General features: G+C 52.1%; 1 protein-coding gene across 1 annotated transcript in view; it reads right to left on the reverse strand.

Annotated features, from left to right (window-relative positions):
* Positions 1-11,421: 11,421 nt before the first annotated feature.
* VDR (vitamin D receptor) overlaps positions 11,422-27,341 on the reverse strand; it is a 56,216-nt gene continuing 40,296 nt past the window's right edge. Inside the window, exons 4-9 of the mRNA XM_081821554.1 lie at positions 25,554-25,738; positions 25,181-25,301; positions 21,896-22,067; positions 15,891-16,042; positions 15,555-15,671; positions 11,422-14,237 (exon numbers count right to left, since the gene is read on the reverse strand). Of these exons, the coding sequence (XP_081677680.1) occupies positions 13,978-14,237; positions 15,555-15,671; positions 15,891-16,042; positions 21,896-22,067; positions 25,181-25,301; positions 25,554-25,738 (1,007 nt within the window). The 3' untranslated portion in view covers positions 11,422-13,977. The remainder of the gene's footprint in view (positions 14,238-15,554; positions 15,672-15,890; positions 16,043-21,895; positions 22,068-25,180; positions 25,302-25,553; positions 25,739-27,341) is intronic.

A 27,341-nucleotide genomic window follows, 5' to 3' on the forward strand; every position in this document is an offset into this window, starting at 1 on the left:
AGAAATGTTGCTTTGCTTTGCTTTGCTTTGCCTGAGAGAGACTGGCCACCGAGAGCCTGTCCTTCGGTGTCGGACTGGTTGATGACATCTGTTTGGAGCTTTGGCTGGTCCACGTCTCCAGTGGGGTCTGTGGGCAATGACCCATCATTGCCTCTCAACCTGGAGCCCCGTGCAGTGCCTGCTGGAATAGTCTAGACCAGCATCATTTAATAGAAACCGAATGTGAGCCACATGTGCAACTTGAAATTGTCCACCACCACCAGCAACAAAGTAAAAGTAAATAGACGAAGTGAATTTTAATAGTGTATTTAACCTAATATATGTAAAATAGTATCATTTCAGCATGTAATTGAAACAGCGAAATTGTTAATGTGATGTCTTACAGCCTTTTTTCAGACTCAGTCTGGGAAAGCCATGTGCATACCACACTTGCCGCACGTTGCGGGCCTGGCTGGCCACATCTCCGGGCGAGCAGCCACTGTAGTGAACAGCACGGGTCTACACGGCTCGTAGCTGAGCTGCTTCTTCAGCCGCTTGCTGGGGAAGAGGCTCCAGAAGTAGAGGAGGGGGCAGGTGAGGTCCATATGAAGGGTTAATTGGCTCTAGGAGGGAGGCCACCCGCTTTGATTTTCAAGCGTGTAGGTCTAGACCTGGAGCCAGTCTTAACATACAGGCAAGCAGGGAAACTGAGTCACAGAGCAGCATCTTCCTAGACAACGGGCCTTCTCCTCCTCTTCCTCAACCTCTTGCTCTAAGCTGAAGGTTGGAGGAAACCTATTTCCTCTTCAAATGTGTCAGCCGCAACCCTTCTCTTTCCTCTTCCAAACACAACCCCAAACCCAAAGGGATTCAGGCAGCAAAATTAGGCAGTGTGGGAGGAGAAGTGAATTTGGAGGGAAATACAGAGTCAAGCAGCGGATGTGTGGAGTTTAGATGTTGAGTGGACAGTTGCCATCCAAGGAGGGAAGGCAAAACAAAGATCTGCGGTCACCAGTGAGAACTGGAGTTGTAGGTAGGAGTGGATGAGATCGTAAGAGCAGGGAAAAGAGGGGAAGGGAACCTGAAAGATGGCTAACCATAGGAACATGAGAGAACAAAGATTCTGGGTGGGCAGAGGTGTGGCAGCCAGTGAAGGAGGCAGAGATTTAAATGAAGCAAGAGCAGGTGCCATGTCAGAATCCAAAGTGGGAGAGAAGGGGCAAAAGGGGAGATTTGCCCTCGATTGCGAATGATGACGCCTTAAAACCATTCTGACGGAAAGAGCTCACACAAACTGATAATGAACAAGAAAACAGTGGTAGACTGAAGTTCAAAGCGCAAAAGACTCTTCAGGGAAAGAGGAGATACAGCCAGTAGGTGAGGAGGGGAATGTTTAGCTTGATCTCCATCAAAGTAATGCCAATTAAAATAAGAGGAAGGTAGACGCTGTCTTCCAACATTAGTGAGAGTGCGGCGAAATTTACATGTTTGAAATCAATTTGGCAATAGACAGTAAGAGCTATAAAGTGGTCTCACCCTTTGCTCAGTTACGCCACCCAATGTACCCTAAACTAGATTTCTACAGCCAGAATTCAGGAGGGGGAGTGGAATATGTGCATAATGACGTTCACCCCTGCACTATTTAGAATATGGAAAGTTAAAAACAATCTGAACACCTACAACTGGAAAATTGTGAAGTAAATTATATTTCCACTTAATAGAAAATTATGAAGCTGTTATAAAGATGTTTATGAATGCAATATAGCATCGCAGGAGAGTATCGATTTGTGTATGCACTGTGATGGCAACTGTATTAAAAAAAAAAAAAAAACCCAACATGGGCATAGAGGAAAAGATCGAGAGGAAATACGCAGTAGGTACTGATTAGGTAGGGTGGTATGAGTGTACATGTTTTTCTAGTCATTTAAAGATTGTCAACATTGTGCAGGAGAGTGGGGATGAAGGTCCATCAGAAGCCTAGGTTGGGCTACAAGGAGGGCCCTGACCACCTTCTGGAGGTCAAGAATTCATTCATCCACCTGGTTTATTTATGGGGCTCTGCGCACGCGCCAGGTGCTGTCACTGGGGCATTAGCTCAGCCCTCTCCTGGTGGGAAAAGCACAGATTCCCTGTCTGGGTTCCAAGCTCCTGGAGCTTTACTGGCTCTTGTGTCACCGATGGGGGCAAGACCTAGTCCTGGGCACGGAGGGACAGACCCCAGAGGACAGGACCCAGGCAAGTCCAGAGCAGGCGCTGGGGAAAGGGAGCAGTGTGTGTGGGTAGCAGTGGCCCCAGGGAGAGATCACCAGGGATGTGGGGGCTGTGAAGACTGCTCTGCCCCGGGGGAGGAGCTGCTGGGCTGTGGTTGCCACCTACTGTTTCATGTCTCCCCGAAGGTGACAGGAGATGGGAGTGGGCCATCACCTCCGCAGCCCCCCACAGGAACTCCACCTGGGCCCCACCTATGGGCACCATCCGGCCTGGCCAGCCTCCTGCCCCCACCCCCCAGCTCTCTTCCTACATTGACACACTGGGGCCTTGAAATAACACATCTTTATTTATGCCATCATTTCCACATAATTTGCCTATGATTCACTTGTTGTCAAGAGGCATTAAAACCTCCATCCCCAGCCCCCAGGCACCTACCGGTCCCCTGGCCCAGCGCCCCTGTGTGCCACTGCTCTCTTCCCACTGGGTCTTCCCAGCTCTGGCCGTACCCCCACCCTCAGCGCCTCTTCCTCCGCAGCACCCGCACCCCAGCTCTGCCCTCCCTGGCCTGGGGTGGGGAGCAGAAGGCAGGGGCTGTGAATGGCCCAGATGGGATCCATCCGCTTCCCCAGCCCAGGACCTGGCTGGAGGGAGGCTTTGCTGGGAGGGCCCGTGGCGTTAGGACTGGAGGTGACCGCTCACAAACAGGAAGCCCTGGAAAAGGGAAGAAGTTTCTCTTGGCCTAGAAGCTGTGGAGCCCCCAGCCCCAGAGGCAGCCCCCCCCCAATCACCACCCCCTCACTTCCTCAGGCTGGATTTTCCTCATACCTCACTCTGTTTCCTACAGGGCACAGGGGTATAGAGTTTCCACCGTGTGTGTGTGTGTGTGTGTGTGTGTGTGTGTGTGTGTGTGTGTGTATGAGAGAGAGAGACAGAGAGAGAATGTGTTGGGGAGTAGAAAGAATTGTCTTCTCACACCTTCATTACCCAGTAGGACCTTAAAGCTTTGTTGCCCCCCCCCACCCCCTACCCCGAATCTAGGTGAGTCAGGGAGCTACGAGGTGGGGGAGGCAGGGGAGGAAGAGGGAGAGGAAGAGGGCAAGGGGCGAGGAGGGGGCTACTGGAAGCCGAGTGGGGGTGAGGGGAGCTGCTGTGGTTGGGTTATCTGATGTGAGGAGCCAGGTGTGCTCCGGGGGTGGGTGCAGAGCCGCCCGAGGCAGAAACTCTGCCAGAGCACCCTGGAGACACACAGAGGCAGGGACAGAAAGACCAAGCAGCACTGACTCAAGAGGAAGACGAGGGGAGACTTTAGATCTCTCCCCACTGGGGACACCTGCCTCCCAGCTCCCCAGGACCCAGAGAACAGGCAGCCTCCCCCTCCATGGGACAGAGGTGGGGGGTGGCCGGGGGTGTGTGTGGCAGCGGGGACAAGGGTCCCGCCTTATCCCTGAATCAGAGCAGTTGGAGACAGTTGAGGGTCTATAATCTCGGTTGGGGGTTGATGGGTGGAGGAGGCTTTGCAGGAGGAGATAATGGGGTAGAGCAGAGTCCCGGTCTGGAACAGAGTGCCCTCAGTCCGGGCATGGTCAACCGGCTCTCCACCCCAGCTCCTCCTGCTCTGGGGGCCACGGACGGAAGCTGCCCTGGCCACAGGCGCCGGAGCTGGGGGACTGAGCCGGGCTGTGAGCGCCCCTGGGGTGCCAGCTTGGTCCTCCACAAGAGGTGTCCACCTGCCAGTCCCAACGTCCACCTCCTCCAACCCTGCCCTGGTCATGTGTGCATGTTGAGGGGAGGGCGCTCCTTATAAGGAAGAGGATATCCGCTTAGAGGAGAGGGTCCCCAGACGGTAACGAGAACTATAATAATCAATTATCAAACACCTGCTCAGTCCAGGCACTGCTCTGAATGCTGTGTGTGTGCAGTCACTCCGTCTTCACAACACCTATTCACGGGCATCACCGTTCATAGGTGAGGAAACCTGGGCCCAGAGACCTCAAATCACTCCCCCCAGGTAGGAAGAACCTACTTTTGAAGTCCAGGTTCTTCCTCACTAGCCTGGCTTCCCCCCGGGCCAGGAATGGCAGGAGAGGGGGTGGGAGAGGCCCTGAGCTCCCTCTGTCTATGCTGCCCTCTTAGCCTAGACTGTGCTGGTCCAGGGGAGGAGGAACTGGGTAAGCATTTGCTCAAAGAATGAACTAACAACCAAGCACAGGTCCTCTCCAAAGGCCCCTGACAGTGTTCCTTTCCTCCTCTCCACTCCTCCCCCACCTCAAGGCCTCCCCATAAACACAGCAAAAGACAGGGAGCCCCTGGGGTGGGGTCCTATCAGAGAGGAAGCGGGGCTGGCTTCTCTCCCATCCCCTTTATCATTTCTCCCCATCCCCACTCGAACACAACTGGCTGATCCACCGTCCCCTCTGGGCCGCTCCCCTGGGGCTCCAGGCTGGGAGACGAAAGAACTTTAAATCCCAGGAGCTGGGGGTGGGGCTGGGGGTGGCTGGCAGAAATGGAGGGGACACTAGGAAGGGGTTTCCCTGGCACTCTGAACCTGGAGCTCCCAGTCCTCCGCACCCAGGCTGGGCTGACCTGGGTTGCCAATCCTTTTCTGATGGGCTGCTTGATCTACCCGGCCCACCCTGGTAGGCAAATGGAAAAAGAGGAGCCAGGCACAGACACAGTTAGGACCCCAGCCCCCTCCTTGCCCTAGCCTCACGTCTGATGCCCCAGGTGTTCACAGGCAGGATTTTTAATTAGATGGGGTTGGGTCAGAGAGGCCCAGGCCTTTCTAGAAGCCCTGTAGGATTCTGCACACAAGTGCAAAGGACAGTGGGGTGGCCTCGTGAAGCTAAATAAGGGCTGGACTGGGCTACATGTGACTTCTCCACTCCCCATCGGGGTAGGGACGCCTAGGGAGAGTTCTGCCCACTGTCTACAGCCTTCCTCTCCTCGGAGACTATGCCTTTCTTCCTTGAGTCCAGCTCAGATAGGGTTTGCAGAACAATCCAGCTGGGAATGTGATACTCGATCCATCTCTGCCTGCATTCTCTGTATCAGATATCCCTGGATCCCTGATCCAGGGTTCGGATCTGGTCTGATTCTGTAAGAGTCTGTTCAGACTTGGGCAAGACTGTTGGGTCTCGGGGAGGGCTGAGCTGTGGAAGCATTGACAAGTTCCCCCGATTCCTGTGGATGCCTGGGTCTCTCCATCTACTCCTTTCTCCTGAGACATAATGTCTCATTGCCCACCCCGTCCCCTTGCTCCCAGGGAACAACTGAACTGAAGTGTTTCTGGTCAGTGTGCTAATGTCAAGGGCAGGAGGGCAGAGCCTTTGGCTCAGTCTCAGTGAACTCTGCACATGGTCTGCAGACCTAAGTTTTGGAAGATATACGACCAGGGGAGATGGTCAGAATACTGAATGACAAAATGAGGATTCAAAGGATTTGAGCCGGCTAAGGTGTGGGATAAATCAAGTCAGATAAATAGGAATCGGGATAAATGCTAATTTTGGCATTTTGGTCCAAAAACAGACTGTCCATCCACATGCAGAATGAGGGAGATGTGTCAGATGCTGTAGGGAGAGGTAGTTAGTGAGCATAAGGGTTCTGAAGCCACAGGGACTTAACTTCTCAGTTTCCAAAGTTCAAGGGAAGGTGTTTAAATTTGCATAAGTCCGTTTGCATTTCATTTTCTAGCAGGGACCCAAGCAGATTTTTTTTTTTTTCACTTGACATCTATGGTGAAGACCAGATCTTTTGGAGGCTCACAGAAGTGGGTAGCACATTGCCCCGTATTCATTCATTAGTCCATTTATTCCAGCCTTTGTGGAATCCCTCGTTTATTCCAGTCTGGTAAGGAGCACCAAAGGCAAAACAGAAACTTACAACACACCACAATGGGTGCTTCATTTGATAATAGGGTGGGCGCACACTTCTACCCAAGAGGGCGCGCGGGGGGTGGGGGTACAGCTCGGTGAAGTTCCAGGAAGATTTTGTGAAAGACTTGAAACCTGAGCTGGCAATGGCAGGAGTATTCGGAGAAAACTGGGGGATCGAGGATGAGGGGAGGGCATTGCAGGCCCAGGAAACAACGGGATAGACAAACGTACAGTGTGGGTCTCAGAGTGTAGTCTGGGGGTCCCCATGAGGCTCTGAGCCCCATGTAGGGACAGCGCAAGGTCAAAACTACTTTTGTTATAAAACTAAGGCATGGTTCGCCTTTCTACTGTCGTTCTTCCACCGTATACAGAGGAGTTTTCCAGAGGTTCCATGATGTGTGATATCCTAACAGACAATGCAGAGTCAGATATGAGACTCCAAGCTGCCTTTGATTGAGCCAGACGTTAAAGAGATTTGCAAAACTGTAAAACAGTGCCTTCTTGTCACTAAATTGTCTTGCTTTGGAAAAAGGTTATTTTTTAAATTTATTTTTAAAGATTTATTTATTTGAGAGAGAGAGAGAGAGAGAGCACACAGGTGAATGGGGGGAGAGGCGGGGGAAGAGAATCTCAAGCAGACTCCCCGCTAAGCAGGGAGCCCCACCAGGGGCTCAGATCAAAACCTGAGCTGAAACCAAGAGACGGATGCTTCACCGACTGAGCCACCCAGGTGCACCCAGAAAAAGTTTATTTTTAATAAAAAACGTGTTATTTATGTTAACTTACATTCATTATTGTTACTTTTTTTTAAACTTTTAAAAAAATTTAGGGACGCCTGGGTGGGTCAGTCATTAAGCATCTGCCTTCGGCTCAGGTCATGATCCCGGGGTCCTGGGATCAAGCCCTGCATCGGGCTCCCTGCTCAGCGGGGAGCCTGCTTCTCCCTCTGCCTGCCTCTCTCTCTCTCTCTCTCTCTGACAAATAAATAAATAAAATCTTTTAAAAAAATTTAATAAATACTTTAAAAATGTCTCAATTTAAATTTCCAACATGGCCAATATGGATAGATACAATCCCACATGCATAAAAGCTCTTTGGGGTCTTTATTTTCAATAGAGTGAGGGGGTCCTAAGACCAAAGCACTGAGAGCCACCGGTGTGGAGGCAGGCCCCCAGGGCACAGGCAAACCATCAGAGAGCTGCAGGCGGCTGGAGTTTCAGCGTGTGGACAGTGCCATGGGAGAGGCAGCCGGGCGGGATCGTGGTGGGCTACGTGCCTCGCCAGAGGGGCAAGTGTCTAGTAGACACTGGCAGAGAAAGAGCGTCATTGGAAGAAGTTGGGGACAGTATTATCTGGAGTTCCATGTGTTTCCGATTTTTGTGCCTAGCTTCCCATCACTCCCTCACCACTCTCCCCAGCAGGGCTGTTTAGGTAGGGGCTGCTTCGGGCTTACTAAGTTGCACACCTGCCCTCTGGTGGCCAGATGGCACAATGATGCCTTCCCCCGGCTCTAACAGCTATTTGGGGAGTAGGAGCCCTCGGGTCCTGAGGCTGAGGTCTGGACGAGGGGCCAAGGAGACCCTCTGGCGTGAGTCCAGAGGGCTCAGCAAGGATGAGTGGTCAGAGGATGGGAGCAATGTCAACTCCTAACGAAAATTTACTTGACTATCCCTCCACTCTGAAGCCTAGTAATGATGCTGCCCAGCATTTCTGAGTCATGGCTACGTCCAGGTAGTGGGGTTGGTTTTTTACACAGATTATATCACAACAACAAACCCAGAAGGAGGCACCGTTTTGTTGCTATTCTATAGGTGAAAATTCTGAGGCTCAAAAATGGTAAGTAAATTGCCCAAGTTCCCATAGGGCCAGGAGGATGACCCAACCGTTTATGACATCGAGTGATCTACTTGCCATCTACTTGGTGGCTTCTGCTTGCGCTGCTGGGGGATGCTCTGTCTGTAGGGCTGTCTTCTCCTCTTGGACTGCACCTTTCTTGGGGACAGTGAATGTCTTATTCACCTCTGTATTTCCCGCACTGAGCTCAGTGCTTGTGCTTGAACGCACTAAAGGACTGCACAACCAGGATGGACCTCAGAGGGAAGCTGGAGCCAGCACGGAAGGTGACCAGAGGCAGAAGAGCTCCGTCTTGGGGGGCCCTTAGCTAAGGTGTGTCAGATTCTCCACCCCCCGCCCCACCTGCTGTGATTCCAGAGACAGCCTGGGAAGCCAGAGAGCAGGTCCCTTGTCCATCCTGCTTGGTCCCCCAACATGAGGAGACAGAAACAGCACCGGGTGTCTCCAGCGGCGGGGAGTCAGGACCTTGCTGGATCTCAGTCGCCTTCACGGAGAGAGAGAGGGGCGGGAGCCGGAGATAGAGGGAGGACAGGGGAAGAGGCCAAGCAAGTAGCTCCAGCCTGTCCCTGTAGGGCAGTAACACCACCTAGTGGTGAAGTTCAAAATGATTTAGGAAAAAAGCACTAGATCGTCCGTAGCTGGGGAGAGGCGGGGAACACCATCCTCTGGAGGGAGCTCCAGGGACTATTGGGGTCCCCCTCCAGAGAGCCAAAGGGCAGGGCCTGGAAGCCTTCTGGCCATTCCCCAAGGCAGAGCAGCCTACTCTGAAAAGCCCCGCCTGGTTGTACAAACTGTAAAGATAAACACACCCCAGCCCTACCTGCCCTTGGCTGAAAAGAGCCACCCAGCTCAAGGTCCTGTCAAGGTCACACTCTCTTCCTGGGGACTGGCCTGCATCCAATGACTAGCTGATGCAAGAATAAAAAAGCCGTCTCCCTCACCTCAACTTGGGGCCACGTGAAGGGTCATCCCAGTTTCAGAACTCCCCATCAGGGTTAGCTGAGACGGTGGTTGAGATCACACTGCAGCCCGACTTCTCCCTCTCCCTGACCCACTTGCTTCCCTGCCACAGAAGCTGGTGATCTGAGACCTCTCTACTTCATGCTGCATTTCAGAGTCAGCTTCCTGGGGACCCGACTAGCCACACTCTCTCTCTCTCTCTCTCGTATATCCTGTATGTAACCTGTCTGAATATGGAGATTCAAAGCACCCCTCCGGAGCAGGGACTTCCACCAACCACTGCTTCTCACCCCCTGTGCACAGACTGCCCCGGCAGCCTCACAGGCTTCTTGCCTACCCTGAGTACTGATCACTGACAGGACATGGGCAGGAGGAGACCTCCCCTTGGCCACGCTGGGAGACAGACCCCACCCTGCGACAGCCTCCGACCTATCTACGCCACATAAAGCTCTGAGCTATCAACCCCACGGCCTGTGCTTTTCCTTTTTGTCTCTTTTAAGGAGCAGACCTATTCACAGCAGCCCAGTTACAGCCTTGCCTGGGGTAAAGGGAGGATGTTTCCTTTATAGCTTCTACGAAAAGCTAGAGTTTAGGGGCGCCTGGGTGGCTCAGTGGTTAAGCGTCTGCCTTCGGCTCAGGTCATGGTCCCAGGGTCCTGGGATCGAGTCCCGCATCGGGCTCCCTGCTCGGCGGGAAGCCTGCTTCTCCCTCTCCCACTCCCCCTGCTTGTGTTCCTGTTCTCGCTGTGTCTCTCTCTGTCGAATAAATAAATAAAATCTTAAAAAAAAAAAAAAAAGAAAGAAAAGCAGAGTTTAGTAGAGTGGCTATCTGCCCAACAGATCAACAGAAGCCTGTCATCCACAATTAGTACCAGATAAGAATGCCTTGTGTAGACCAGCACTGTCCAATAGAGTTTCATGCAGCCAGGGAAATGTTCTGAGTCTGGACTGTCCATTCCCGTAGCCCTGGGGCTATTGAGCCCTGGAAATGTGGCTAGTGCCACTGAAGAGCTAAATGTTTCCTTTTATTTACTTTTAATGAATTTCTTTTTTTTTTTTTTTAAGATTTTTTTTATTTCTTTATCCTAACCCTCAGGTCTTTTGGGAGTGCCTTCCTCTCAGTTTATGGTAACACACAGCCTTGGAGATCCTGTATTCCTCTAGTTCATCCATAAAATGCTAAATCAGATTCTCCTAACAGTTTTCAAGACCTTCCTCTTCACACTTCCCCAGCCAGAGACATGCCCATTTATGCAGCTGTTGACTTCCTTCTCGAAGCTCATTCATCTTTCATGACAAAATAGCCCTTGGCCTCTATCCCCGATTCTTCTACTACTATCTCATCTCGTGGGGACACACTATAGCCTTTCGTCTGAAATCTTTACAGATACTTCTGAAAAATTAAAGTAAATCACATCTACGCGTTTCCAGACTAACCTATTTATCCTAAAATAAATGCACTGGTTGCGCATGATTTCCCCGTTCACAGAGCGCGGTGCTGTGGCTTTGGCTGGGTCTTTTTGCTTGCTGCGTTTAGGGGTGCTGCCTTCGTCACACACCTCACTTCCTTGGGGAACGGAGTGGGGTGCATCAGTTCCTCTGGGTCCCTTGGGAGTCCGTTTAGGCACAGGAGACCTTTGCAATTCTCCAAGTCACCGACACAGCATTTTGAATATGAGGCACATTTTTGTCAACAGTGGCCTGGTTCTCATGCTTGAGGGTCTCAGGTGAGAGCCGCACTGGATTGGACCCAACACATGTGACCCCCTGCTTTCCGCTGACGAGACTGTTATCTGTCATTTGTCAGGCTCCTCAACTCGGTTGGAGGCAGACTAGTGCAGCAGTTAATGAATGGCTTCCGGAGCCAGCTGCCGAGGGTTCAAATCCTATCTCTGGGCGAGTTACCCCTCTGTCAGATGGGGTTCATAGCAGCCCAGCTCCCCTGGGGTCCAAGTTGGTTTGCATAAGATTTATTTACAGCAGGACTTGCCGCAAAGTACGTGCTACGTAAGTATAAGCTCATTTTATTACCATAGGCAAAGCTTTCTTCATTTGTTTATTTGACAAATTTCTGGCAACTTGATATTCTCTTTGGAAATCCCTGAGGAGGCACTCTGTGAAGCCTTCTTTTGCTCCTTTATTCCTTTCCCCTGATCTGTCTTACATTCCGACCTTCTCTGTTGGGAGGACCCCACTTGCTTCCAGTTAACCCCGCAGATAGATTTTCCCATCTCCCAGAATCTTGCGTCTTTGGCATCTAGGTGTGCACTTCCCAGCATTTCCAATAATATGCTTTAAACATTTTAGACTTATAAATGTCTACCTTCATTCTCTCATTCTAAAATAGAAGAGATGATAATATTTTCTCCCACTCCGGTCCTGGGAAACCTCACTTTTCCTCCTGTCTTCTCCCCCACTCCTAGACTGCCCTTCGGTAGTGAGCTGGTGTTGTGGGCCCCAGGGCTGAGGAGCTGGTGTTTCCAGGGTGTCCAGTGGGGTGCCCTGGAGAAGGCAGGGCCAGAGGGAGAACTGGGAAGGTGGAAACATTACAAAGACAAATGCACTTTATTGATAAGACAACAACATTATACAGAGCTGAGGCAGAGACCCCGTCTGGCCAGGGCCATACTGGGGCAGGGGGTTCTGATTCACATTGAGACACAGGCTGAGGTGTCCCTCCTCCTCCTCCTGATGGGTCAGCAGGGTGACAACTCAGGGAAGGAACACAGGGGTCCAGGATCTAGATTTGCTGTCTAAAATCTAGACCTTCCCCTACGGGACTAGGGCAGCCTTCGGAGGGTGGGGGGCGGGAAATGGGGTCTGAGCACAAGTGTGGTGTAGTGAATAGAGCACTGGGCGGGGAGTCCATAGACCAGGCCCATCCCTGGAGCTCTTTCTAACTAGCTGTCTGAGCTCGGGGGACCCCACCCTCCGCCAAGGGTCAGGTTTTCTTTAGCAAGGAAGTTAACTAGTGTAGCGATTTTTAAGCCTTTTTTCCCCCACTGACTAGCATGCTAGACCAGTGTCTTCTGCAGCTAAAATCCAAGAAGGGCCTCTCCCTAATTCGTGAAATAACAGCAAGGACAATAACGATAGCTGATGTATAGAATTTTTTTACAATGTAAGTTCCCCCCCCATAAATATCTCCTCATCAGTGGTGCCTACTACCTGCAGGCTACATTAGAATGTGGTAAAAAAAAAAATGTAGTCTGATTCTGAAAACAACTCCTAGCTGATAAATGTCAACCTTGGCCATATCGAAGGTACTGTACCATGAGAAACGGGGCTGTCAGAGGTTTCTCCACCAGCAGAAACACCGGGCCCAGGGGACGCGGACAGCGCTCACAGAGGAAGGCTCGCTGCTCCCGGGGTCCTCAGAGGACAGCGAGGGAAGGTGGAGGCAGCATCCGACCGACAGGAGCTCCTCCCCAGTGAGACACCGAATGAGCCGCGTTCCCCAAACTCAAGCAACCATCTGAGGGACGCTCTCTGACTCCTGGAGGTAGCCCCTCCGCAGTGGCCCCACACACCTACAACTCACTCACCGGAGGACCCCACCCCAGGGGAAACAGAGTGAGAGTTCCCACCTCCCGGGTTGGACCGACTATGGAAGGGAAAATGGAGTTGGCAGTTAAGTACCCCCCACCCCTTCTGAATTTGGGGTGCTGGAGTGAGACTAAGAAGCGAACCAGCCCCACATGACTCCGTCCCTGGATGCTCCCCTGGCCTAGCCATGCGAGGCCAGCCTGCTCTCCCTCCACCCACAGCGAGGTGTTGGAGCACTAGCTCCTGGGTCCCTGGGGGACGGCAGTCTTGGAACTATACCTAGATGGGCCCCCCGGGAGGCCAGGGCCTGGGCTGTTGGGGTCTGAGGTTCTTCTCTTCCATCCCACCTTGCTAGGTGGAAAAGTGGCACTGCGGGTGAGCAGAGGGGCACTGCTTCTCCAGGCCGTGGGGGATTTGGGAGAGTGCACCCATCTCAGGGTCACCCTCCACTGTCCCAGGGTGAGGCCCCTCCAGCACCCACGGCCACTGGTTCTCTCTCTCCTGAGTGGGAGGTAAGGGACTGGCAGGGTGAGGATGAGGATGCTGCTGGGCATTTCTCTGCAACCTGGGGGCAATTCCGTCTTGCCATGTAGATTGTTGGAAGGGGAGCTCTGGCTTCCACCAACCTCTCAGATCCAGGTCAAGGAGCCATGGGCTTGGAGACAGGGACAGCTGTGGCCACCATCTACCACTCTCCTGTGAGACCGGGTCTGCCCGTCCCCCACTTCCTGGGCCCTGCTCTCCTCCCTCCTTGGGCCTCTCGGCGGGTGGGTTCTGGGCTAGTGGTCCCTGCCGTGGGGTGAAAGCCCGCCTGACCATCGCTACTTCGGGAAGAATGTCACCATAGCAATGGGATGAAGGTGGGCACTGATGTGTTAGGCGAGTGCCCTTTGGCCAGCAGAGGTGGGTGAGGGGGGAGGTGTGACCTTTGTCACCTTGTGTTTGGTCATCCTTGGCAGTGAGTGTCCTAGACAGGCCAGGGCTGGGAAGGCAAAGGGAGAGGGCCCCATCGTGGCACGAAACAGCACAGACTGGCAGCAGGATGGGATGGGGGGCGAGGGGAGGGGGTTGTGGCGAGTTATTCACCGTGGGTGGGGCAGCGGGAAGGAGAGCCCACTCGGCTCTGGGCGTCCGGGCCGGGCGTGGTGGGGAGGTGTGGGTATCTCTGTCCCTGAGGAATGGGCGCGTTTCTCGTGCCTCACTGTTCCCTCAGCAGCAACCAGGGGCCACTTTTGGAGCCGTAGGGCCATCCCTGGGTGAGGCCCCACCTTCACCATCTGCCCTCTGCCCCCACTTGAGTTTCTTGGCCAAATAAACAGCAACTCCTCATGACTGAGGTCTCAAGGGACGCGGGCAGCCTGTGGCCAGCAGGAAGGGGAGACCTGCTGTTAGGTCGCGCAGGAGACCCGGTGGGCTGGCTGGGGAGGGGAGGTGCGGGAGGAGGGGCTGGGCTCCGGAGAGGGCGGGGAGGCCTGTGGAGCAGCAGCGGGCCCCAGGCCAGGGCACAAGGCCCCCGAGGAGCAGCCCTGCCCAGGGGCCCGGGCAGGCTGGCCTAGTCAGGAAATCTCATTGCCAAACACCTCCAGCACGAGGGGTGTGAGCTTCATGCTGCACTCGGGCTGGAAGGAGAGGCAGCGGTACTGCTTGGAGTGCTCCTCATTGAGGCTACGCAGGTCAGCCAGCTTCTGGATCATCTTGGCGTAGAGCAGGTGGCTGCCCGGGGGCGGGTGGCGGCAGCGGATGTAGGTCTGCAGTGTGTTGGACAGGCGGTCCTGGATGGCCTCAACCAGGGCAGCATCCTGCACCCCGGGACGGTCTGGGCGCACAGGGAGACGGGAGGAGAAGGCACAAGAGCTCTGAGCCGGGTCCCTTAATAGTCCATCTCCCCAGGACCCCTATGCCCAGACAGACACCCAACCTCAGCATCCTCCTAGGTCACCCCTGTATGGCTGCTGACCTGTGACACCACAGTCCCCCCTAAAGCCTCTCAACCCTTTCCCCTTGCATTTCAGATCAAGTGTCCTAGGTCCCATCCGGCCCTGTCTCCAGCTCAACTCTCTCCCTCCATCTCTAGGCTCCATGTTTCCATGAGTAAACTGATGTGCCGTGCTCTCTGGCCTCCACTCTTCACATTTGTGTTCCCTCTGTCTGGAACTTAGCTCTTGTGTCTTTGCTTCTTACTGATCCTTCAGGTAACAGCTTAAAAGATCTTCCTCAAAAGGGCCATTCCCGATGACCCCCTACCTCCATTCCCCAGACTGCCTCAGGTTCTCTCCTTCTATTATACCCTGCTATAGTATCAGACACTTATTTTTAAAACTTTCATCACATTAAAATCAGTCATTAAATAGTAATTGTTTAATGTCTCCTCCTACAGTTCATGGAAGAGAAGTCTGTGTCCTGTTTGCTGCTAAATCCCAATGCCCAGCACAGTGCCTGATACCTAGTAGGTGCTCAATAAATCATTGCTGAGTGTAGGAAGGAAGGAATGAGTGAATGCTGGCTGGGCAGGGGGAAGGGAGCCCACGTTCCTTCCGTGGGTCCTCAGCTCAACCCTGATCAGAGGCCGTTTGTTTGTTCCCTCAACATAGGTAGAGGCAGGGCTGCCCCCCCTTAGGCCTCATCACTAATATAACATCCCCAAGATCACAATAACCTCCTTCTGAGCCTCTCTCTCTCTCTTCCCACCCCAACAGACAGAAGAGCTCAGGGTCACAGCACACTGCCTCCAAAATCCGTCGGGTAAGCTTCCGAGGCAGAAGTGTCTGTAAGCCCCAAGTTTTTCTACCCTACCCCACAGGTGATCTCAAGTGTCAGCAAAGTTCAGTCCAGTTCATACAAGAGCAGAACCTGAATACTGGGGACATCCAGACCTGTCTATGGCCCGAGAAACCCCATTTATCTGGTTCCTCAGAGTCCTACCTATGAATCACCTATGGTCTCAGGGCCAAAGGCAGTGAAGGACCTCTCAACATACACATATCATATGGGCTGTGCAAACCCAGCAAAGTGGGTATTTCCTTGTCTCTCTTTCCTTTTGCTCCCTCCTCCCTCCAGACTGCCCTGCTGGCCTTCAGCTGGGCTTAGTGCTTCATGTTCCCCCTTCCCAGGTCCCCACTGCTAGGCCCCATACCTGGGGAGACAATGCAGATGGCCATGAGTAGGACATGCTCCTCCTCGTGCAAGTTCAGCTTCTTCAGCCCCACCTGGAACTTGATGAGGGGCTCAATCAGCTCCAGGCTGTGTCCAGCTATGAGACAGATGGCCAGATGCTGTGCGCAGAACTGAGGAGCTGCCTACCCAAACCACCCCACCCCACCTCCAACCCTGACTGGGCCTGCCTCTCACCCTTCTCACCCTGTTGCTGCCTAGCCCCCTCCGATGCACCTGATCGGGGCCCATGACCGCAGGAAGGGCGGAGCCAGAGTCTAGGAGCAGAGGATGGGGTGGAGGTGGGGCCTGAAGGTACCTTTGGCCACATCACTGACGCGGTACTTGTAGTCCTCGCTGCCACAGGTCCAGGACATGTCGTCCATGATGAAGGACTGGTTGGAGCGCAACATGATGACCTCGATGGCACTTGACTTCAGCAGCACAATCTGGTCATCAGAAGTGAGGTCTCTGCCAGGGAAGGCAGGGAGGAGCCAGGTTACTGGTCAAGAATTTCAAGTCACGCAAATCACTGTAGCATTTTGACAGGCGCCTGCCAGGTGACCAGCATGTGCCCTGGGTCCTTCACTGAAGAGCTGGTGGTCTGATCGGAAAGGAAAAAAACTGTTTCCCTGAGGGAGAACATCTCAAGACTGTGATTGTGCACCAAGGCTGGAAGTAAATGAGCTCAATTACGAAGGCAGGGAAAACCCAGGGACTTACCAGGGTCCCCAGGCCTAAGTGGCCAGAGCTATTAGGGGAAGGAAGAAGAGCCTGGGGGAGCTCTCAGGGTTAGAGCATGAACGCGGAGGTCAGCAAGGGTATGGCCACAGTCATCTTCTACACCTCTCATGCCTTCTTTTTCTCCCTTTCCTGTCCTCTGGTCCTTCCCAGAAGTAAAGCTCAGCCAACTCTGTCTCCAGGACATCTCTTGAGCCCTTGACCTCCTTTCCACTACCATCAGGACTGTTCTGGTTCAGAGCTCCATCATCTTTTTCAGTTGCCTCTTATTAGAACTCTGGAACCAAGTCTCTCTCGGGTGCCTCCTCCATGGTGCTTACGGCTCCTCCAGGGAGATATTGCCTGTGCTCAGAACCACTTTCCTGACTCTCAACCCACTCAGCATCAAGCCCATGCTCCATCCCTTAGCTCCAACCTGTCTTTCCAGCCCACTTCCCTTCACAAACTCCACCAACCCTCCATTCTCGCAACTTCACACTACTCCACAGTGTCGTGTGTTCTTACACCAGTTTGCCTTTGGGCATGTGACAGCTTCAGCCAAGAATGCCTTGCTTCTACTGCTCCACCTCATCTTCCTGACTCTGAACCTGGTGAGGTCTCCCTCGGAGACCCCCCCCCCATTACCTTCTGTAGGATTAGAACCATTTCTTCACAGCCTGCAGCTTGCACTCCTACTTTGCCCTTCCCCCTTCAGCTCTGCTCTTAACGTGCTTGTCTGTGGCTTTGAACAGGCAAGCTCCTTGAGGGCCAGCACCACTTCCCAATTCCCTCAGTGTTGCCCGCACAATGATTATTGAGCCCTGAGCACAACAAGGTCAATAAATATGTGCTGATGAGTCAAGAGGCCAATGACTAGTTCCACTATTCTGAGTCATGAGCTGGGCTTGCCTGAACAATGACAAGGAAAAAGCAGCACCCACAGATCAACTTGCTTCCAGTTTTCTCTCCTTTTCTCTTCCTGACTACATTTCCACCTGGATAGCTCATGGAAAGGCTGCTGCCCTCTCCCATGGCTGTACTTCGGTACATGGAGAGGTGGGAGGCAGATGTTGACAGACGGAGAGTTCTGTATCAGCAGGTGATAGATGATGGCTAGGAGGGCCGCAAAGGGTCTACACTGAAAACAATCTCAAAGCGCTCGAGTTGGAAGGCCCCCCTTAGAAGCTATGTGATCCATTTCCTTCTTCAGCATTCCCTACAGATGCAGGATATTTCTGGGGCCAGGATACTTGAGGTCTCTGGATCTAGCCATGAGGTTGTTAACTCCTGGGTTAATAGCTTCTTCTATTGAGCTACACCCACAGGATGACACACTCATCCACTGCTTGTCATTCTGTCCTCTCAAGGAACACAGAACTAGACTTCTCCATTAGCCATGGGGCATCTTTTAACCATTTAAAGAAAGTTACCATGAGCCCCTGCCTCTTCTCCAGGACAGACAGCCCTGATGACATGGTGCCTAGACATCTCACCACCCTTGCCACTTTTCTCTTGATGCTCAGTACACATTTTAAAAATAAAAACTAATGCCTCATTTTAGTTTTAACTCATTATACAATAAAAGATACTCATTATGAAATCTTTGCAAAACACAGAAAAAATATAAAAGCAAATAAAAATTGTTCATAAACACAATGACCATTTTGGTCTATTTCCTTCCTATCTTTTTTTAAATGCAAATCTCTCTCTCTCTCTCTCTCTCTCTTTTAAATTTACTTATTTGTGAGAGAGAGAGAGAGAGAGAAAGAGAGTGCACACCTGTGGACAGAAGAGAATCCTCAAGCAGACCCCCTGCTGAGTGTGGAGCCTGTCTTGGGGCTCAATCTCAGGACCCACGAGATCATGACCTGAGCAGAAACCGAGTCGGATGCCCAACCGACTGAGCCACCCCAGATGAGCCGCAAATCTCTCTTTTTCAAACATACTTGAGTTCATGGTAATTCTGTGTCCCACTTCCTACATCATGAGCAATTCTTTGGCCCAGTCCATAGCGAGTTGCATAAAATTACATCTTATCAACATACTATAAGTTATTTAATCAGTCTCCCATCTACCTATCTCGGGACATTTTGGTTGCTTCTAACTTTTGCCATTATAAGTAATTCTGTGAGGCATTTCTTTGTACATAACCTTTTGTTCAATGCCCCATTTGAAGTGGATGGCCGGAAGTGAACTTGCCAGAGAGATTTCAGGGGCACCTCTCTTATTGTGATCCAGGCACGTGGCTCCTATGAAAGCAAACCTAGAATGACCTCAGATTATGGCCAGAAACCCAGGGATTTTCTAAGTGCAAGTCACAGCCAGAAGAGGGGATGGTGGCAGGTGGGGGACAGGTGGAAATGAAGGGGAAACCGGTAAGAGAGCTCTTTCCTGCTGACAGGCACCAGGTCAGGCTCTATGCCTCCTCGCCGGACCTGTGTAGTATCTATATCCCCTGATTAGTTTCCATACCGGTAGCCGGCTGCTTCTGGGCACCTGGGGGGTGCTCTGGAGACAAGCGGCTGTCTGGTTGTCCCCGCCCCCAGGCAGAGCCCAGCCCCTCCTCTCCTGCATTCCCACAGTACCTCCAGCAGACCTCTCTTGGTTCTTATCTCTTCACCGCAATTGTCTCATGTCTATCTCTTCCATCAGACACTGAGCCCTGGAGGTCAGAAACTGTGTCCTAGTCAACTTGTATCCTTCACAGTTTATGGAAAAAAGCTATTTGTTACATAAATGAGCAAGTGAAGACAGAGGAGAGGACATGGGTGGAGGGAAACACGCTATGGCCTCAGGCCTCTGACCCAGGAAGGAGCCCCTGGGAATAGAAATGACAGTGAGGTCAAAGGTCTTTCTCCCAGAGGGCTGGGCTTTGGTTGGTTTGGCCTGGTCCGTCTTACCCCTCTCTGAGCAGGGAGCCCGATGTGGGGCTCGATCCCAGGACCTTGGGACCATGACCTGAGCTGAAAGCAGATGCTCAACCCAGGCACCCCACCTCCAGGTGAAGCGCTGAGGGCGGGAGATTTGTGGGGTGCAGAGGGAGAGGCTGACGAGGGGAGGTGGGAAGCAGGAGCAGGGCCAAGGCACACCACAGTGCAGTTCACACCCAGCACGGCCTATTCAGTCCTGCCCCACTTTGGTCCCGTGCCTGCACTGGAGTCTCAGCCTGCCCCCTCCAACCGCCCCCGCCCCCCCCCCGCCGCCGCCCCGCACTCACCCACACAGAAGTCTCATCCTGCCCTCCCCACACCCTCCACCCTTGCCTACAGGCAGCAGGATCAAAGCCACCAGGGACATAGCCACTGTTCTCTCACTTCTAGGAAAAACAGAACCCCTAAACACAGAAACCAGCAGAGCTGGAGAGCTGTGGGGCTGGCCCCACCTGGGGCCCACCAGAGCCGGGGCTCTGGCCTCTGTCCAGGCTTGGTGTCACCTCTGTCCAGTCACAGAGAGTATCCCCATCAGTGGCCCCCCACCCACAGAGCTCTTGGCCAGGCCTGCTCCCTTTTTACTGGGACACCTTCCATTCTGAGATTTCCTAAGTCACTCTGAAGAGAGAGAAGCCAACCCAAGCACGTGCAGGATCAATGTAACCGATCTGGAATCAGTAGCTGGATCAATTCAGTGTCTGTTCCTATATAACTTACTTGGGCCATGGCTGCGCGGCTAGACTGGGGAACCGGGGAAAATGAGGCTGGGTATGGGAGGAAGGGGGCAGACTACAACTCATCCTTGGAGAGAGACATTAAGGGCGGGCTCATGCTACTTGTGTCAGAGAATATGGGGCAAGGGTAACCAAGGGCATGGGAGAAAAATGGGATTTTGCTTTACTCACTACAGGGTGCTGCGTTGAGGTCATCTGGTTAAATAAATGTCCTTTTTTAAGGACAGTTTTGCCATGTGTGCCATCCCAGCCACCACTTAGAATCAGCAAACCCGAGCATCTGGACGGAGCTTCAGGGGCCCTGTGCCCCAGCTCCCCACCAGGCTAGGAAAGACGAACCCTTCACAGGTGAGGACTGCTCTCTGGAGCTGGGACAGAAGCCGGGTGCTCCTGCGCATCCTTCAGCACCGTGAGGTGTTTTTGTTTCTAGCTATTTACACCAAACAAGACTTTGGAACAGCCCGAGTTTGCAAACGCTAACTTGAAGAGTGTGGGAGGGAGCTGGAACTTGGGCTAAGCGGAATGTGTTGTCAGCTCCAAGGAAAGGCTCTGGAGGGTAAGTTCCAGGCCCAGCGCGACACAGCACTCACAGGTGACACTCCTGCTGGATGCCACAGTGGCCTGGGCTCCTTCCGCAACCAAAATGTGTGGTGCGGCCGGGGCATCTCAAGGGAGTCTCGATGCAGTAAGCGAGTTTGATGTTTTCTCTTCTTTACGATTTTCACACGAATTCCCGTGGAAGAGCACAGGAGAGCCCCCGGTCTCTGAGCTGCTGAGGGGCATAAGATCACACAGAGCCAGCTATCTCAGGGCAGACACAAACTGGGAAGAACTGGGCTGGGCGCTCTGAATTATCACCATGTAGCTGTCAGTGAGGTCATTGAGACCGTGACCGATGGCTTCCTTGCACGGCAGAGAGATTCACGAAACAATAACTAGCACATCACATTAGTTCCCATTCAGAGCTAGCCAAGGTCAAATAATTTGGGGCTCCCAGAATTGCAGCACTAAATCTGAGCATTGGCATCTGGAAAGCACTCAGAAGCCCCTTCTGCTGGCAACTGCAAATACTGCTCCTTGACCTGAGGCCAACAGTAATTGCTAGTGATTTCTTTCTTTCTCTTTCTCAACCGCATTGTATATGTATTGCATGGCAAGGCTCCAAATGATATAAATAATGTGTCAATATCGATATAACTACCTCCCGACATTCTACTAAAAGCATCTACACTCTCTTACTTTAAGAATATTTAATGCTGCACGGCTATGTAAATAGAAGCATATGAGCCGTTATTACCAAAACAAGAAAACAGTTGAATGAAATTTGCATCAATGACTCTATAACAGACGATCTTTACTCCAGTAGAACTCCTTACACGTATATGTTTTGGCAAAGGTCTCAGTATGGTTAGGAAAATGCCTTTTCACAGAAATTTGGGTGATGGAGGCCCAGGTTATGTGTTCCAGGGAACCTGTCTCCCTCTGGGATCCCTAAATTATTTCACAAGTCCACTTGCGCAACCCTTTCTCCTCTCTATCACTTCATTTTGGTTTCAGATTAGGGTGTGGAGGGTTAATGGAGGTTTAATTTAAAGGGTTAACATGAGGATTAGACCCAAGCCCGCTGGAGTGCACACGGCAGTGAACTTGGAATTCTAGACCTTGGCTCTCGCACATCCTGGCTCCAGCACTAGAAAACAATCCTGGCTGGCCACTGAACCTCTCTGGGCTTCTGTTCTGTCATCCAGAAACTGTGTGTGTGGAGGGGGACGGATTTCTCTTCTAGCGCAGGCCTGCTGGGTAATGTAGATGGGTTGTACTTCCCAGAGATTCTGACCTAGGAGGCCTCAGGTAGGGTCTGGGTCTCTATTTTGGGAAGCAGTGGATTGGTGACCTCCAGGCCTTCTTCTAGCTCAGTCTAGGAGTCTGACTCTTCTTACCTGAACCCTGGAATCATCTTGGCAAAGCCGATGACCTTTTGGATGCTGTAACTGACCAGGTCAGCCAGGTGGGGCAGCATGGAGAGCTGGGATAGGTCCAGGGTCAGAGAAGAGTCATCTGAGTCTTCTTCCCTCAGATCCAGATTGGAGAAGCTGGTTGGCTCTATCACATCTGGGGAAGGATGAGGAGAGAGAAAGAGCTACTTAAGGATACTTGAGCCAGATGCCTTCCTGCTTGGCCCTGTGAGGACCTCCCATGCCCTTGCCGCAGGGCTGGCCAGGAATGCCATAGTGACGGGCTCTCTCCAAGGTCACTCTTCAGCCCAGCCTTTCCTCTAGGACTCCCCCTGGCTTTTCTTTCAAGCAGAGCAAGGCAGTACAATCAAAGATCAGAGATACTCCAAGAAATGAGATTTCCTGGAGCCATGATTTTATAGACCCCCTGTTTCTAATGACCTCAAATCAAAGATGAATTTGGAATCAATGAACTTATGGAAAACAATGTTCAACCACACTAGTGATCAAAGAACCACAGAGTAGAACATCTAGGCTTTTCACCTATAAACTAGAAACAAATATGTTTAAATGTGGATGCCAGTGTCAAGGAATTAGGCAACCCTTGTGCCATGGGGTACTAAAGGAAGCATAAATTTGTGCAAGTAATTTGGAGAGCTATTTGACAGTAGGCATCAGAAGCCTATGATGATGAATATTCTTTGACCAGTAACCCCACTTCCATAAATTCATCATTAAGGAAAAAAATCTGGAATAAGGGCAAATATTTAGCCACAAGCCTACTGTTATCTTAATGAAAAGCTGGAACACAATCTAGATTAGATATGTTATTGTACATTCATACCCCAGAATACTAACCAGCCTTTAAGCATATATTCCATAAGCATATTGATGACATGAAAATATGATATGATGTACTGTTAAAAGAAAAAAGCAAGTTACCAGATTGTGTATAGCGTAATTCCACTTGGAAATATACATACGCACTTAAAGAAAAAAAAGAGATGGGAAAGAGATACATCACAGTGTTAACAGTGATTACCTTTGGGTAGTAGGTTTAAAGATTTTACATATATAAAAATACATATTTATTTTATATATATTATTTAGCTTATATTTTCTGAATGCCCACAGTAAACATGTATTACCTTTGCTTAATATTTTTAAATTAAAGGGATGCCTGGGTGGCTCAGTCATTAAGCGTCTGCCTTCAGCTCAAGTCATGATCCTAGAGTCCTGGGATCAAGCCCTGCATAAGGCTCCCTGCTTAGCCAGGAGCCTGCTTCTCCCTCTCCCACTCCCCCTGCTTGTGTTCCCTCTCTAGCTGTCTCTCTCTCTTTGTGTCAAATAAATAAATAAAATCTTTAAAAAATATTTTTAAATTAAAAATGTTAACTAGTTTGAATCTTATTTATTTATTTATTTATTAATTAAATTAAGTAATTTCTATGCCCAACGTGGGGCTCGAATTCATGACCCTGAGATCAAGAACTGCATGCTATGTCAACTGAGCCAGCCAGGTGTTCCTTTAAATCAATATATGCTATATTGAACTTAACATTGGTGGGGCTGAGCACCTCATATCAATTAACCTCTGAGGGTATCAAAACTATTAAATAATACGGAATTATTAAAAGCTAAATGTGTAACATGCAGACTGATCCTCATCGATGCAAATAAATACCCCACCAATTGGAAAGAGCAACAAAGTAAGGAGAGAAAATTAACACTTGGGGGGCACCTGGGTGGCTCAGTCAGTTAAGCGTCTGCCTTTGGCTCAGGTCATAATCCCAGGGTCCTGGGATCGAGTCCCGCATCGGGCTCCCTGCTGAACAGGGAGCCTGCTTCTCCCTCTGCCCCTGCCCCCCGCTCATGCTCTTGCTTGCTCTCTCTCTCTCTCAAATGAATAAATAAAAAAATAAAATCTTAAAAAAAAAAAAAGAAAATTAACACTTGGGAAGAATCCCTATAAGGCGAGGGGCTCAAAGGGTCAATCTCTGCAATGTTCATTGCTTCTCTTTAGTCCCTGACCACCTCCCTCCTGTCACTCCTGGGTGGGTAGACACCATGTCTGGCTCCACTGCCATCCTTGTCCAGCTGACACGGAGACCCCTCCCACCTCTTGGGGATCTGGGCCCAGATCCATCAGTAAGTACAGAAGTACCGTATCTGAGGGTTCTAGTTCCCCAGAGGGAAGGGGTTTTCCCATCCTGCTGGATCCACGCAGAGGGCAGCAGGGCTGGGTGAGAGGCAGAGAAATGAAGGACAGGGGGAGGGGGAGGATGGAACAGGAAGATGAAGAAGAAGGTGGAAGGGCGCCTGGGTGGCTCAGTCATTAAGCGTCTGCCTTCGGCTCAGGTCATGATCCCAGGGTCCTGGGATCGAGTCCCACATCGGGCTCCCTGCTCTGCGGGAAGCCTGCTTCTCCCTCTCCCACTCCCCCTGCTTGTGTTCCTGCTCTCGCTATGTCTCTCTCTGTCAAAAAAATAAATAAAATCTTTAAAAAAAAAAAAAAAAGAAGAAGGTGGAAAAGGACCATAAGAAGGAAAGCAAGGATGAGCTGGAGATGACGAGTTCTCCGGTGCTGTGGTGATCCCCCAGAGCTCAGGGTGGGGCGAAAGTAGGCTGCAATGGGACCTACATGTTCTCCCTCCACTCCAGATGTCACCTTCTAGGCTCTGATGACTGTAGTTAATGATACACTTTTGTATATTTGAAAGTTGCTAAGAGAGTAGATCTTAAAAGTTCTCAGCACAATGAAATTAAAAACTTTGTAACTCTGAGAGATGATGGTTAGTGGCTATACTTATTGTGGTAATCATTTTGCAATATATACATGTATCAAATTATTATGTTGCATACGTGAAACGAATACAATGTTCTATGTCAATTATATCTCAATAGAACTGGAAAAAAAAAATAAAAACAGAACCCCCCAAAAGGCCTAGGCTCAAAATATCCTTTAAAGGAACCAGGTTACCCACAGGGAGGAAGGCAGGAGCAGAAGCCTGGCATGGAGGAAAGAGCAGGGACTCTGCAGACAGACCCTGCCCGGCCAGACCCCAGCCTGGCCTCTTCCCCAGCATGAGCCCTTTAGCTAGTTAGCGCTCTTCCGTAAAAACAAGGAGGGGGGGGCGGTGTTCTGAGGACACTGTGTGGCACACAGTATGAAAGTGTTACCTTCCCATCCACAGCCAAGGACAGGTGGGCTGTGGAAGCTCTGGGGTCTTCTCCCACCGCTGGGCTCACTGGGGGCATGCATCGACTCACCTAGAGGGGCTGTGTAGTTATCTGAGCAGGAAGAAGAGGAGTCCCCAGAGATGCTGGGCGTGTGGAGGGAGGAGGGCCTCGAGGAATGGCTCCCTCCATACCCATCCGCGCGAGCTGGAGGCTGGAAGGGAGAGATGGAGTATCAGAAGCTCACGTTGGGGGCCACTCTCCTACCTTGTCCCCGATCTCTGACAGGAGTGGCTTCGAGGCAAGCCTGCGGGAGGGGGAGGCCTCCCCCATTCCAGAGCAGCCTCTACCCCTGCCCTGGGTCTGGCTGGCCGTAGCCCTCCGTCCCCACTCCCACGCCCCGGCCCCAGCTGCGGCTCTTCACTCCGCAGCTCATCCTTCCCAGCCAGCCAGGGAGCGGACGTACCCGGAACTGGGTGAAGTCGGCATAGGTGGGGTCGTAGGTCTTGTGGTGGGCATCCAGCAGAATGGCGATGATGCGTTGCTGCTCCTCGGATAGCCTGGGCCGCAGGCTGTCCCTCAAGGCTTCCTCCTCCTTCCGCTTCAGGATCATCTCCCGCTTCCGCTGCACCTCCTCATCCGTCAGGATGACTGTGGGGCAGGAAGGGGGATGTCGGGAGGGCTGGGCCTGCAGCTCCTCCGAGAAACCTCCCTCCAGGTGCTAAAGGCAAAAGATGCGAGGGGTTCACAGGGTGGGGGGGGGGGCGCTTCCTGCCATGGGGGACTCCGAGCCCACCATATGGATGGAAAAGTGGGTTTCTACTGAAAAGGCAGGTGCATGAGACTGGAGGAAAAGGGATCTGAGAGGTGGGATGGTCAGGCCTTATTAGTGAGTCTGGGTTCTCAGGAGCAAGTGATCGGACTCTGGGCAAACTGTTTGAACTCTTTGGGCTTTTGTCATCTCATTAATCAAACAAGCAGTTTGCTCCATTAAAACCTCTTCTAAGGTCCTTTGTGGTTCCTTCCTCCAGAAAGCGTGGGTATGTGGGTGGCAGAGCAACAACACCGACCTTGGAGGATGGCTGTTTTGAGAACTGAATGCATGGGTAACACAGAGCAGCTGCTCATTAAATGTCAAGCCCTGTCTTTCTCCCTCAGATATTTGCCCATGATCTTGACGGAGACCTGGGGTGGGGGGAAGAAGGGCGAGAGTCACCGTGTGGCCAGTCCCAGTGTCGGAAGCTAGGAGATGCTGAAAGAGCCCTCTACACGGGCATTCCCACATCCAAGTTTCGAGGCATGGAACTCGGGCGTCGGATCTACTCTGACCAACTTAGCAAGACTCTGCGTCTTTGGTTCTCTGCAAAACAACCCCTCCTCCCGCCTGTCCAGTCTTGAAAGTTCTGCCCAGGGAAGTTTCTGAGCCCTCTAAAAGTCCCAAAGATAACACCTCAAAGCCCTCACTTGCAGCCCCCTCCATCCGCTAGCCCGCGTGTCTGATGACGGGGAGACCCTAGGCCACCGTCGTCGGGCGGTGCAGGGGCTCCTGGGGTGGCGCCCACCTCACCGCGCTGGGCAGCTGCCCAGGAGGGCGGGGCTGTGAGCAGGGATGCCTGGCACGGCAGCCGGGCAAACAGACCTCCTGGCCGGGGCTTGCCGAGTGCTGACGGCAGGAGTGGGCACTGGGGCCCTTGGCCTGTAGCTACTTGCTCAGCTGCGCCGCTGTTGCCAGCGCTTCTGCCCACAGAACTGGGGAGTTTCACAAGAGCGGGGAAAGCAACCAGAACCCCAGGATGGGTGGGTTCCGGGCTTCAAGAGAGGCCCACTGGCCCCAGACCCCTCAGGTGGGCGGAGAATGAAAGACACTGGCGGGAGGTGGAGGGAGAGCCTATGGGGTGTGGGTGGATGGGGAGTGGGCAGTCAGAGCCTCCGGCACAGCAGGAAGGGAGGCCTGTGGCAAAGGAGGGCAAGTTCCCTCCACAGCTGAGGTAAGCCCTACTAAAAGGAGGCCTGGAGGAGGCCACGCCCAGCTGACTGACTCACCTGCCCAGAAAGCTGCCAGCCCTCTCCCACAGTGGGTGTCTGCTCAGACCCCAGGAGGTCAAGCGGGTTAGAAAAGGAAGGAGCAGGGAGCTTTGCGTTGAAGGCAGGGTGTGGGGCCCTCGCCTGGGGAGTCCAAGATTAGGTGTCTGGTCTTTCCTGCTCCCCTGAGGGTGGATGCAGGAGGTGCTGGGGCTGGAGTTGGGGGGCGAGG

This window comes from Leptonychotes weddellii, chromosome 5 (assembly GCF_054177405.1).
Source record: "Leptonychotes weddellii isolate Sample4059 chromosome 5, ASM5417740v2, whole genome shotgun sequence".
In the NCBI taxonomy this organism is placed as follows: Eukaryota; Metazoa; Chordata; class Mammalia; order Carnivora; family Phocidae; genus Leptonychotes; species Leptonychotes weddellii.